Raw genomic sequence first — 13,820 nt, 5'->3', positions numbered from 1 at the left:
GTACTTACTTTTGCCTAGTACCTGTTATGCTTAAACAAAGCACCACTTAAAATCAAATTTATATTAATTTCAAGCACATGCCAACAAATGATCAAAGAAATTAACGCACTAAATTTAATTTAATTAATGAGACAAATAATGGCCACTCATATACCCATAAATAAATTCAATTTAAACAATCAAATCGACTTTTACGTCTACTCACAAGAAAGTATAAAAATTGAAGAAAACTGCTTTAAGATTGTTATCAATCTTGTACGATAAAGACATTATTATATATATATATTGAATATATAACTATTTCACAAGAACATTGCTAATTCTTAAATCACATAAGCATATGAGAATTAACAATTAAATTAGAAGGGTTTGAGAAAACAAACAGAGATTGGATTTAATCTCGAGTCCAGAAAACTATCTCCTTAAAGCAGTTTCGCCTCGCACCATCCGTGTTTAGCGACCTGCTTCCCAGGATAAAACGAGATACTAGTATAATCGATAGATTGAATATACTCTCAGCGAACTTGAACTGAGCCCGAGAACTATCACCGGAATATTGGAAAAATTTAAGACTAAAGAGACCGAGAATGAAAGAGATGACTCTTATTTCCTCAACTTAATAAAACTGATGCCCTAAAACCCTATTTATAAAGAGAGGCTTGAAAGGACTTGTTTTTCTTTTCGATGTGGTACATGGTATTTATAAGAAAAACAAAGGAATAGGTTTCTGATACTCTCGATGTGGTACAAAACCACTTTTCATATTAAAAGGTAAAACTTTGGAATATCAGTTCTCATTCATCTTTTACTCATTTTGAGCGTGTAAATATGCGTTGGAATCCCCTCGAAGAGGACAATACGTTCCAATAAGTACACACCACTAACACATAATGTGTCTCACTCATATAGAGTCTCAAAATGATTCACAACTTAGTCTAAAATACTAAGTTTGTCCAACACTGACTTTATAATTCTGAGCATCAGACGTCTTATCACAATCAGAATATTTGGTTCCGGAAAGCAAAGTGGTTGCTGAGGTTGAAGATGATTTCCTTGAAGAAACTACCATTTTATCCTTAGTAAGCTGACCTGCAGAAATAAAAGTCGCATCCCATGATTCTGATGGTTCTCTTGTATGCCTGACTTCTTCAAGTTCCGAGGAACTTTCCTTGACTAGAGGAGAATTCTCTAAACCGACCAATTGCCCACTGGTTTGGAAAATAACGGGTTCAGAAGTAGCTACTACATTATAGATTTGACAATCAGCAGCCAAAGTGTGCTTGTCAAGGTCGCTGAGTTTTTGATGGTGGTAGATAGAAATTTTTCTTTTTGTGTGATCTCGTGGGTTCTAGAGAGAAATTTTTTGGAACTTTGTGATTTATGTCTTTCACATTGTGTGTCATTATGTGTCATGTTGGTGTAAAGAATTTTATAATTTTAATATTTTCTTATTATTTTTTATGAAAAAATAGAGGAATTTTATTTATTGTTTTGGAAATATGGGTGTTTATTTTTTTTGTGAGATGTGTTGTTTGAATTTTCTAAATTTTTTATGAAAGGTATTTATTTTTGAATTAATTAAATAAAGGAAAATAATTAAAACTGCTTTTGATTACCTTTAAAGAGTCACTTCATTTTAATTTTAAAAGACTGTATGAGTTTGGAATAAGAAATCGAGTTAGGAGAGTTGAGGATTCATTCCTGATATCATTGTTTTGATGTTGGTAGATAGAAATTTATTTTTTGGTGTGATCTCATAGGTTCTAGAGAAGAATTTTTTTGGAATTTTGTGATTTATTGTGTTTCACATTGTGTGTCAATATGTGTTATGTTCGCATAACATATTTTGTAGATTTAATATTTTTTCTATTATTTTTTATGAAAAAGTAGAGGAATTTTATTTATTTATTTGGAAGTATGGGTGTTTATTTTTTTTTGTGAGATGTGTTGTTTGAATTTTCTAAAATTTCTATGGAAGGTATTTATTTATGAATTAATTAAATAAAGGAAAATAGTTACAAGTGAACTTTTTAAAGCTTTTTTTTATGATTTTGTTGTTTTCTATAAATATTCAAAATAAAATTATGGTTTGTAAACAAATATGACTTCTGCAAAATAATTAAAACTGTTTTTGATTACATTTAAAGAGTGGTTTCGTTTAAATTTTAAAAGAGGGCATTAGTTTGGAATAAGCAATAGGCGAGTTGATAAATGGTACAGAGTTGAGAAATCATTTCTAATATCATTGTTTTGATGGTGGTAGATATAATCTGTCTTTTGGTGTGATCTCGTGGGTTCTAGAGATAAAATTTTTGGAATTTTGTGATTTATGTGTTTCACATTGTGTATCAATATGTGTCATGTTGGTGTAAAGTATTTTATATTTTTAATATTTTCTTATTATTTTTTATGAAAAAGTAGAGGAATTTTATTTATTATTTTGGAAATATGGGTATTTTTTTGTGAGATGTGTTGTTTGAATTTTCTAAAATTCCTATGAAAGGTATTTATTTATGAATTAATTAAATAAAGGAAAATAATTAAAAGTGATAACTTTTTAAAGCTTTTTTACGATTTTTTTTGTTTTCTATAGATATTCGCAAGAAAAATATGCTTTGTAACCAAATTCGACTTCTGCAAAATAATTAAAACTTCTATTGATTACATTTAAAGAGTCGCTTCATTTTTAAAATTAATTTTGGTTAATTTCAATTGTAAAATTAAATATAGATCATCTTTTTCTTAAAAAATTGTTTTGCAATTTTTTTTTAAAAAATTATGTTTCTTAAAAAAAATTAAATTCTTATATTTGAAGGCTATAGCGCTACCTAGAGAAGAAAAAATTAGAAACTTTGTGATTTATTGTGTTTGATAATGAGTGTCAATATCTGTTATGTTGGTGTAATATTTTATAGATTAAATATTTTCTTATTATTTTTTACGAAAAGTATAGGAAAATAATTTTTTGGGAAATATGGGTGTTTGTTTTCTTGTGAGATGTGTTGTTTGAATTCTCTAAAATTTTTATGAAATTTATTTGTTTATGAATTAATTAAATAAAGGAAAATGGTTGCTGAGGTTGAAGATGATTTCCTTGAAAAAACTACCATTTTATCCTTAGTAAGCTGACCTGCAGAAATAAAAGTCGCATCACATGATTCTGATGGTTCTCTTGTATGCCTGACTTCTTTAAGTTCCGAGGAACTTTCCTTGACTAGACGAGAATTCTCTAAACCGACCAATTGCCCACTGGTTTGGAAAATAACGGGTTCAGAAGTAGCTACTACATTATAGATTTGACAATCAGCAGCCACAGTGTGCTTGTCAAGGTCGCTGAGTTTTTGATGGTGGTAGATAGAAATTTTTCTTTTTGTGTGATCTCGTGGGTTCTAGAGAGAAATTTTTTGGAACTTTGTGATTTATGTCTTTCACATTGTGTGTCAATATGTGTCATGTTGGTGTAAAGAATTTTATAGTTTTAATATTTTCTTATTATTTTTTATGAAAAAAAAGTTTGGAATTTTATTTATTGTTTTGGAAATATGGGTGTTTATTTTTTTGTAAGATGTGTTGTTTGAATTTTCTAAAATTTTTATGAAAGGTATTTATTTTTGAATTAATTAAATAAAGGAAAATAATTACAAGTGAACTTTTTAAAGCTTTTTTTTATGATTTTGTTGTTTTCTATAAATATTCACAATAAAATTATGGTTTGTAAACAAATATGACTTCTACAAAATAATTAAAACTGTTTATAATTACATTTAAAGAGTCGTTTCGTTTAAATTTTAAAAGACGGCATGAGTTTGGAATAAGTAATCGAGTTAGTCGCGTATAGAGTTGATAAATGGTAAAGAGTTGAGAAATCATTTGTGATATGATTGTTTAGATGGTGGTAGATAGAAATTTGTCTTTTGGTGTGATCTGGTGGGTTCTAGTGACAAAATTTTTGGAACTTTGTGATTTATGTGTTTCACATTGTGTGTCAATATGTGTCATGTTGGTATAAAGTATTTTATATTTTTAAGATTTTCTTATTATTTTTTATGAAAAAGTAGAGGAATTTTATTTATTGTTTTGGAAATATGGGTATTTTTTGTGAGATGTGTTGTTTGAATTTTCTAAAATTTCTATGAAAGGTATTTATTTATGAATTAATTAAATAAAGGAAAATAATTAAAAGTGATAACTTTTTAAAGCATTTTTACGATTTTTTTGTTTTCTATAAATATTCGCAATAAAAATATGCTTTGTAACCAAATTCGACTTCTGCAAAATAATTAAAACTTCTCTTGATTACATTTAAAGAGTCGCTTCGTTTTTAAAATTAATTTTGGTTAATTTCAATTGTAAAATTATATATAGCTCATTTTTTCTTAAAAAAATTATTTTGCAATTTTTTTAAAAAAATTATGTTTCTTAAAAAAATTAAATTCTTATATTTGAAGGCTATAGCGCTGCCTAGAGAAGAAAAAATTAGAAACTTTGTGATTTATTGTGTTTGACAATGAGTGTCAATATCTGTTATGTTGGTGTAATATTTTGTAGATTAAATATTTTCTTATTATTTTTTACGAAAAGTATAGGAAAATAATTTTTTGGGAAATATGGGTGTTTGTTTTCTTGTGAGATGTGTTGTTTGAATTTTCTAAAATTTCTATGAAAGTTATTTATTTATGAATTAATTAAATAAATGAAAATGAGCAAAAGTGTTAACTTTTTAAATTTCTTTTTTACGATTTTGTTGTTTTCTGTAAATATACGCTATATAATATTATTTGTAACTAGAGAAAATGAGACTTTAGTTTCAGCAATGTAAAGACCCGGAATTTCGCAATGTAATTAAATGAATAAAGTATAGTTTTGTGCTATAGTTATGGTTTATGTGGATTTATGTGAATAAATAAAAGGTTAAATGATTTTATGGTTAAGTGTGATTATTGCATAATAGTATTCCACTTAGATCAGTCATCTAATGGATTAAGTTGTGTCATTGGGCGGTCAAGTTGAACGAAACCCGTATTAAAAAGGGGATTAAAGTATTTAAGAGTGCTAATGTGAAATATATTTGATGATCTTGTGTGTTTGCATGTTGTTTGGTGTATACGTGTTCAAATCTGAGATCTCTGGAAATTTTTTTTAAATGTTTTTAAAAGGATGTATAAGGATTTTATTGATCTTTAAACTTTTTTATAAAATTATAGAAATGCGATCAAGGTGCAAAATTTGTTTTGTTACTCTTAAATTAGTTCAAGAGAGTTTTTTAAAAAAATATAGTTGGATTTATTTGTGTGATTTGATATTTTAAAATCATTTTTATGAGGTTTAATTCTATTATTTGGGACTTATTTGAAAGATTCATAACAAATAATCTATTAACTGAAAAAATTATTTAAAAATATGGGGAGAGAGCTAATTTCATATTACTCATATTAAAAATGGATTTGTGACACTTTCGGGTTTTATAAAGTTGTTTTTATTATTAAATCATTTCCTAGTAATTTCATAATAAAAGAAAAGAGAATAAAAAAAAGGTCAATTTTCCTTTTTGCCCATCCACTCCATTATATATACTACTCCTTCATCCCCCACCTTCTCCTCCTTCTTTCTCTCTCTCGGCTCACTGTCTCTTTTCTTCTTTCTCTCTCTTGAGTTCTATCTCTCCCCCCCTACATGCAACATCAAATACTAGCTGGATTTCAAAGATTTTGTCATTAACCTTCACCTTTTTTAATCCTCTATCACCACACCTTTTACATGTAAGTTTTTAATCAAGTTTTGCAACATCATCTCTTTAATTATATTCAAGAAAAATACAATTTCTTAATGTATGTTCGTAAGTGTAGGGCAGTGCATTCGGTTATTACCGAACCGAACCGAATTTTTGTTCGGTTAACAGAAACCGAATAACCTGAAAAATCATTACCAAAAATCGAACCGAAATTTTATTCGGTTTGAAACCGAAATCGAAATAAATAATTCGGTTATTACCGAAACCGAAATATAAAACCAAATTTCAAAAGAAAAGGCTATATTTATCCAAAAAACAATCAGAGAATTAAAGTTTACAAGCAGCAATTTAAAACAAACAGAAATATAAGTTTTTGATGCTTGATAACATTAGTTTGCATTCAAAACTTAACAACTTGGCTAATATAATATGAGTCTGAAATATAAGGAAATTGCAATGCTTGGCACTTGGCAGGTGATGAAACTGGAATCTTCTATTCCAGTCCAAAATCTAGACTCCAGAGACCAGAGCTCCTATGATTCTGCATTTCTGCCACATATTGCACTGCTCCTGCAAGTCTGTAATAAGCCAAGGATAAAAATAGAAAGAATTAGACCATAGAACATATAATTAACTGACCTGCATTTCTATTCTTATTCTCCAGAAGATAATTAAAATGCTACCGTCAAAAGTTCTAAACTGTATAGATGACCAACTTATATATATGAAGAGGAGGTCGGCAGCTGATAGTCGGTAGTCGGCAGTCGGCAGTCGGCAGTCGGCAGCTGGTCGTAAAGAAACTAGAAAGTATAGTAGAAATGTAAGATTAAGTATAGTAGTACAAATGTAATAATACTAATAATCAATATTTCATACCATGTAAATTTGTTCGGTTAATTTTAACGGCTTTTGGTTAACCGCGGTTAAAACCGAAATATCGAAAAACCGAAATTTTAAAAAATCATTACCAAAAACCGAATCGAATTTAATATTTTAGTTAACTGAACCGAAAAAATATCAGTTATTCAGTTCGGTTTTCGGTTAACCGAACCGGAAGCACAGCCCTACATAAGAGTGTTATATACTAGACAAGATAGATTGTATGATTTTGAGGTTCTAAACTCGAAGGGAGACCCGCGTATGGGAACCCTCGAGTTCGACCACCACCGGCCGTGACCAAATGGGAGCCGGTGACTTTGTAAAAATATGATTTTCAAAGTGATTTAGTGTAAATATGATGTGATGAAGAGTGCATGTTACTTGGTATTTCTTTGAGTTTTTGGTTTTAAATCAAGTTTTTATGCTTAAAAGTTTGGATATAATGATTATTGAGAGTTGATTATGTGATTAGATGAATAAAAGTGGATGCATGTCACTAAAACCTTTATATTTCGTGTCTTAGCTGTGCTGACTGTTTTAGATAAGTTAAATAAGTTAGGCCCGCAAATAAATAAGTTAAATTTTATACATAAAATACTAGTTTATATTTCCTGCCTTAGCTGTGCTGAGTGTTTTAGATATCATGAATTAATATACTACCTTCATCTCATATTATGTATTTTATTTGGACTAATATATGATCAAATTGACCAAGGTTTGACCGATAATTATGAAAATTTTATATATTATTTTTAAAAACTAAAAAATAAATTTGAAAGAGAATTAGATATATTTTCTAATGATACTAGTTTTAAAAATTATTTAATTATATATTATGCATAATTCATGGTCAAAATTTAAATAATTTGACTGTTGACTAGTCAAAATAAGACACATAATATGAGATGGAGGGAGTATTTTATTGTCAAATAACTAATATTTTAAACTATGAGAAAAAATTTGGTACTAAAATAAATAATTTTTTATATTACATTTAACTATCTTATTTATTAACCTTAAATTCTAATATTTAGTGTATTAAATCGACAACTAACAAAATATCGATTGTTATTGAGGGTGTCAAATTGACAACTATTAAAATATATCGTATTCAACTTCTAAGTCCTAATAATATAATATGTATTAGAAAATTTATCAAAAAATTTATATAGAAAAAGAATTTTATCATAAAGCTCAAACTTTTATCTGGGTCGAACCGTGCTTCTTTTAATTTGGCCTACTATTTAATTTTTTCAGAACTGAAATTTTACACGAATTTTTAGGTTTTAGATTGGGTCGACTTTCAAATTAAAAAAAGACTCGTTGAAGGTCCCTATCTCGAGACGAGCCAGACCGTACTTTTTTTCTGGACCGGATCCGACTTGGTTTCATATTTTGAATATTTTGAATATTTTGAACATCTTCGCCCGACTCTGAGCTATACTTCACATCATTTTTTGGACAACTAACTGAGGGAGATTATAAATTAATACAGTTAACCACGGTTTATAGATGATTTTCAATGCAAAAATTAACATTTTTCTATTATAATTTCTGCAAAATCTACGTATTTGTTTTATTTTCACCATTCTATAATATTTCAAAATTGCTCCTCTCAAAAAATATCATGCTCAATTGTTCAAATATTATTATGCTTAGTTTATTTAGGAAAATGTTATTTTCGAAATAAATTTTTAATTTTCAGAGCAGATGAAATATGAAATTATAAAATTATCCTCACATTACTCTTTTCCTATTGTTGTTATTATGAATGTATGGGACAGTTTTGTCATTTCATAATTTATTTGCTCCGAAAATAAAAAATCGGCTGTGAAAATAATATTTTCCTTTATTTATCGGCCAAATCAAAAAAAATAAAATAACAGATCATAATTCTTTAAAATAATGAAAGAGGTGGCTGTTAACTATAATCTCAAATTTATTTGATTTATCTCTTGAAAATTTAAATACATGAATCAAGTCTGTTCATCTAATCATCATGTATTTTATTTTCTAGCCTTGTAGTTTGGAAGGTTCATAAAACCTGTTCATTTTCCTATGTATTTGTCTGCCTATATAAGTAGATCTTTTAATATTATAACTTATGGGTAATTCCAGAGAAGCTTAGAAGCATTTATATATTCTGCCCATGGTATTTTGATTCTGTAAAAAAAACTCATTCATAAAACACATAAAACACAACAAATTGGTATCAGAGCCTCAGGAACAAAAAGAGTGTTTCTACATGAAAAGTATTAAGAAAATGGCTGGAGGCTCATCACATACACAGACTCCTATTCCACAACTTACAAAGATCAATTATGATACTTGGAGTATAAAGATGAAGACTTGGTTGAAGGATGAAGAAACTTGGGAGATGGTTAGAGATGGTTTTACGAAACCTGAAAATCTGGGAGCTTTATCACAGGCTCAACAAAATAAATTAAGGGAAAAAAGAAAAAGAGATAACTGAGCTCTAAATGCCTTGCAGAATGCAGTGGAAGATTCAATTTTTGAGAAGATTGTAGGAGCAGAAACGTCGAAGGAAGCCTGTGACATCTTGTTTAAGACGTTCAAAGGTGCGGACAGGGTAAAGCAAGTGCGTTTACAAAAACTTAGAGGTGAAATGGAGTCTATGACAATGAAGGAGACAGAAAGTGTTTCAGATTACATCACAAGGGTGGAAAAGGTAACAAATCAATTAAAGAGCAATGGAGAGGAGATAACTGAAGCAAGAATAGTAGAGAAGATTCTTAGATCTTTGAATGAAAAATTTGAAAATATTATTTGTGCAATAGAGGAATCAAAAAATATTTCAGAAATGAAGGTAGATGATTTAGTTGGAAGCCTTGAAGCTCATGAACAGCGGAAGAAGCTAAAAGAAAAAGAGCCTGTGGCAGAAGCTTTGCAAGTAAAAGTCGAAGATAAAGGAAAGATTCTGTACACACAACAATATAAAGAAACTCGAGGACGAGGCCGAGGCCGAGGAGGAAGAAATTTTAGTAGCTACGGAAGGGGAAATGGATATGAAAGGGGCAATGGACGCGGCCTGTACAGACCAGAACATAAAGCACCAAATTTCCAAAATAATTTTCGAGGTCAAGGTGGTCGTGGAAGAGGCAGATTAGGAAGAACAACTCAAGGAAAAGTGTGTTACACCTGTGGCAAGTTTGGACACATCTCAAAAGAATGTTGGCATAACAAGAAGAATGAAGAATGTAAAAATCTCGTGACCAAGAAGAATGTACATGGACACAGGTGCAAGCAATCATATGAGTGGGCACCGTCATTTGTTTCAAAGTCTAAAGGAAGGAGTATGTGGAAGTGTTTCATTTGGAGATGCATCGAAAGTGTAAGTGATGGGAAAAGGTAGAATTGGATTCCTATAGAAGAATGAAAAAACTGGAGTAGTGGAGGATGTATACTATGTTCCAGATATTAAAGTCAATATTCTAAGTGTTGGATAGTTGCTGTAAAAGGGTTATGAAATTTATACAAAGGGGCAGCAGATGCAATTAAGAGACAAAGATGGTATGGTGGTCATAAGTTCTGATATGGAAAGCAATAGAATGTTTAAGGTGAACATAAAATATTCTGAAGAAAAATGTTTAAAAATTGAAAAAAGTGAGGAGCTTTGTGACACAAGAGATTTGGACATCTTAATTATTAAGCTTTGAAGTTAAAGGCAAAAAATCAGATGATACATGGACTACCTGATATTGTGTTCGACGGTGAGTTTTGTGAAAGCTGCACATATGGAAAACAAGGGAGGAACTCTTTCCAAAAGGGAACGACATATAAAACAAGTGAGCGACTCAATCTGGTACATTCGGACATATGCGGACCCATTACTCCTGGATCTTTTAGCGGCAAAAGGTACTTCATTACTTTCATAGATGACTTCTCTCATCGTACCTGGGTATATTTTTTGAATAAAAAATCAGAAGCCTTTGAATTGTTTAAACGATTTAAAGTTATGGTAGAGAAAATGTCAGGATGTCAAATTAAAGCTTTGAGATCAGATAATGGTGGCGAGTTCACTTCCAAACAATTCAATTCATTTTGTGAGGAGCATGGAATTAGAAGATTTTTGACGACACCATATTCTCCTCAGCAAAACGGAATTGTAGAGAGGAAAAATAGAACTATCATGGATATGGTTAGATCTATGCTGAAAAACAAGGAAATGCCAAAGGAGTTTTGGGCAGAGGCAGTGCAGTGTGCTGTTTATATTCAAAATAGAAGTATACATTCCATGCTTGGAAATAAAACACCACAAGAAATGTGGAATGAAAGGAAACCAACCGCTAAACACATGAAGGTGTTTGGAAGTATAGCTTATATGCATGTACCTGATCAGAAAAGAAGCAAACTTGAAGATAAAAGCAAAAAATTGGTGTGCATCGGATATAATAAGAAGACAAAGGGATACAAGCTTTTTGATCCAGATCAAAAGAAGGTTGTAGTCAGCAGAGATGTTCTCATAAACGAGGAAGACTCGTGGGATTGGAAGAAGACAATAAACGTTGCATTAGAAAAGGTGTCTGTCTCATTACAAAAAGGGTCAATCTCTTGCGATACAGAAACAAATGAAACGATAAATTCAGATGCTGATACAGAAGAGGGAACATCATCTGATGAAGAAGAAGAGAATAAAAAATGAGAAGTTTGCAAGATATCTATGACGAGACTAATGAAGTGCAACTAATGTGTTTTATGGCAGATGCTGAAAATTTAGGCTTTGAAGAAGCTGTACAAGAAGAAAGTTGGAAGAATGCTATGGATGAAGAAATTAAAGCAATAGAAAGGAACGGGACATGGGAGCTTGTCGATTTGCCAAAAGGTCACAGGCCTTTAGATGTAAAATGGGTTTATAAAAAGAAGAATGATGGTGTAATAAAGAAACATAAAGCACGCTTAGTAGTGAATGGTTACAAACAAAAGGCAGGAATAGATTATGACGAAGTTTTCGCTCCAATGGCAAGGATGGAAAGCATCAGACTACTGATTTCACAAGCTGCACAATATAATTGGCCTATTTACCAGGTGGACGTAAAATCAATATTTTTAAATGGAAATCTTGAAGAGGAGGTGTACATTAACCAACCACCGGGATATATACAAATGGGAGAAGAAAGAAAAGTCTTAAAGCTATGGAATTCCAGAATAGATGGATACTTCAAGAGAATGGGATTTAAACAGTGTCCTTATGAGCATTCAGTTTATGTAAAGAAGTTTGAAGGTAAAATTTTAATTGTTGCTTTATACGTTGATGACTTGATTTTTATGGGTAATTGTGAAAAGCTTATTGAAGAGTTCAAAAAGGGTATGACATGTGAGTTTGAGATGACAGACCTTGGCTTGTTAAAAAATTTTTGGGCTTGGAAATAAAGCAGACTGCTTCTGGCATATTTATGTCTCAAGAAAGGTATGAGGGTGATATTTTGAGAAAATTTAGGATGGAAAACTGTAAACCAGTTTCAACTCCAATGGAGCCTGGTGCAAGATTGTCAAAAATGGAAGGAGGAAGTACAAAGGATGTAACCAGATACAGAAGTCTCATTGGATATTTGCGATACTTGTGTTGCACCAGACCTCATCTAGCCTTCAGTGTTGGCATAGTTAGTAGATATATGGAAGAACCAAGAAGTTCACATTGGAAAGCAGCAAAGAGAATTTTACAATACATTCAAGGAAGCAAAGGAATGGGCATGTTTTACTCAAAGTCAAAAGAATACAAACTAAGGGCATATTCTAATTCAGATTGCTGCGGAGACATAGATGACAGGAAAAGCACGTCCGGCTATGTGTTTTATATCGGAAATACTGCATTTACATGGCAGTCGAAGAAGCAGCCCATAGTGACTTTGTCAACATGCGAAGCAGAGTACGTAGCTGCTTCCTGGTGTGTTTGTCATGCAATATGGCTAAATAATTTATTGAAAGAAATTGATCTACCCCAAGACGAAGCAATATAGATCAAGATGGATAGTAAATTAGCCATTGAATTAGCAAGGAATGCGGTACATTATGAACGAAGCAAACATATTGACGTGAGGTTTCATTTTATTCGAGAGAAGGTAGCTGAAAAGAAAGTGATGCTAACTCATGTAAAGAGTCGTGATCAAATAGCAGATATGTTCACAAAACCTTTATCAAAACTTTTGCTCTACAAATTCATGGAGAAGATTGGAATTAAGAATGGAAGAAAGATTCGAGATTAAGGGAGGAATTTGTTGACTATAATCTCAAATCTATTTGATTTATCTCTTGAAAATCTAAATACATGAATCAAGTCATTTATTTATCATGTATTTTATTTTCTAGCCTGTAGTTTGGAAGGTTCATAAAACGTGTTCATTTTCCTATGTATTTGTCTGTCTATATAAGCAGATCTTTTAATATTATAACTTATGGGTAATTCCCGAGAAGCTTGAAAGCATTTATATAATCTGCCCATGGTATTTTGATTCTGTAAAAAAAAACTCATTCATAAAACACAACAGTGACAAGTGCACAGTTAATTTAATGTGTTCTTGGTTTTGGTAGTTTAAGCAGTTTTTGCATGTTTGATGGTTCTTTACTTTTGCAGATTGATGAGCATGTGCAAAGAGAGATTATGAATCTTAGGTCTTTGATGCATCCTAATATAATTAGGTTCAAAGAGGTTTGTGATTTCTTTTAGTTTTTGAAATTAATGTGGAATAGCTTAAAAACCTTAGTGTAGTTATAGATGTGGAATATAATTTTGTGTTGTGGAATATAAAATTAATTTTTAGAATTTATGTGGAATATAATTGTGTGTTGTGTGAGTGTGATTATAGATGCTCTTTCTGATTTAGAATTTTGTAGTTATTTTTGGTGTAGTAGTCTGGGTAAACTGTGTAGTATAAGTACTAATTAAATTATTATACATGGTTTTGATTAGTTGAAAAGCAAATTGTTGGTCCTTAATTAAGTTCTAGTCTTTCTTTCCAGAGGAAAGGGTTCAGGGAGTTTAATTTACTGCCTCGATATGGGTATTGGGTAGCGTGTAGCTCACGAGCTGAGAATGAAATGCAGAATTTCTTAATGTTTTGTTTTTTTCAATTGATAAATATGCCTCTTTGACCACCTGTACTCCAAGATAAAGATACATTTTTGTTTGAAGTTAATATGAAAAGATTAAATTGAAGAAAAAGATTATGATGTATTTAACATTAGTCTATAA

The 13,820-nt window shown here is 30.6% G+C and overlaps 2 protein-coding genes across 2 annotated transcripts; both read left to right on the top strand.

The window, feature by feature from the left end:
- The first annotated feature begins 8,873 nt into the window (after positions 1-8,873).
- On the top strand, positions 8,874-11,273 carry LOC141692213 (uncharacterized). Its single transcript, XM_074496944.1, has 4 exons — positions 8,874-8,990; positions 9,102-9,962; positions 10,090-10,188; positions 10,308-11,273. Exons 1-4 carry the CDS (start codon positions 8,874-8,876, stop codon positions 11,271-11,273), a joined length of 2,043 nt encoding a protein of 680 aa, XP_074353045.1.
- Positions 11,274-12,069: 796 nt separating this feature from the next.
- LOC141692212 (secreted RxLR effector protein 161-like) lies at positions 12,070-12,588 on the top strand. The gene has a single exon (XM_074496943.1). It carries the CDS (start codon positions 12,070-12,072, stop codon positions 12,586-12,588), a length of 519 nt encoding a protein of 172 aa, XP_074353044.1.
- Positions 12,589-13,820: the final 1,232 nt, after the last annotated feature.

Source organism: Apium graveolens, chromosome 10, assembly GCF_009905375.1.
Source record: "Apium graveolens cultivar Ventura chromosome 10, ASM990537v1, whole genome shotgun sequence".
NCBI classification, from domain to species: domain Eukaryota; kingdom Viridiplantae; phylum Streptophyta; class Magnoliopsida; order Apiales; family Apiaceae; genus Apium; species Apium graveolens.
Note: the sequence above shows the minus strand (reverse complement) of the source record. Positions and strands in the feature narration are given on the sequence as shown.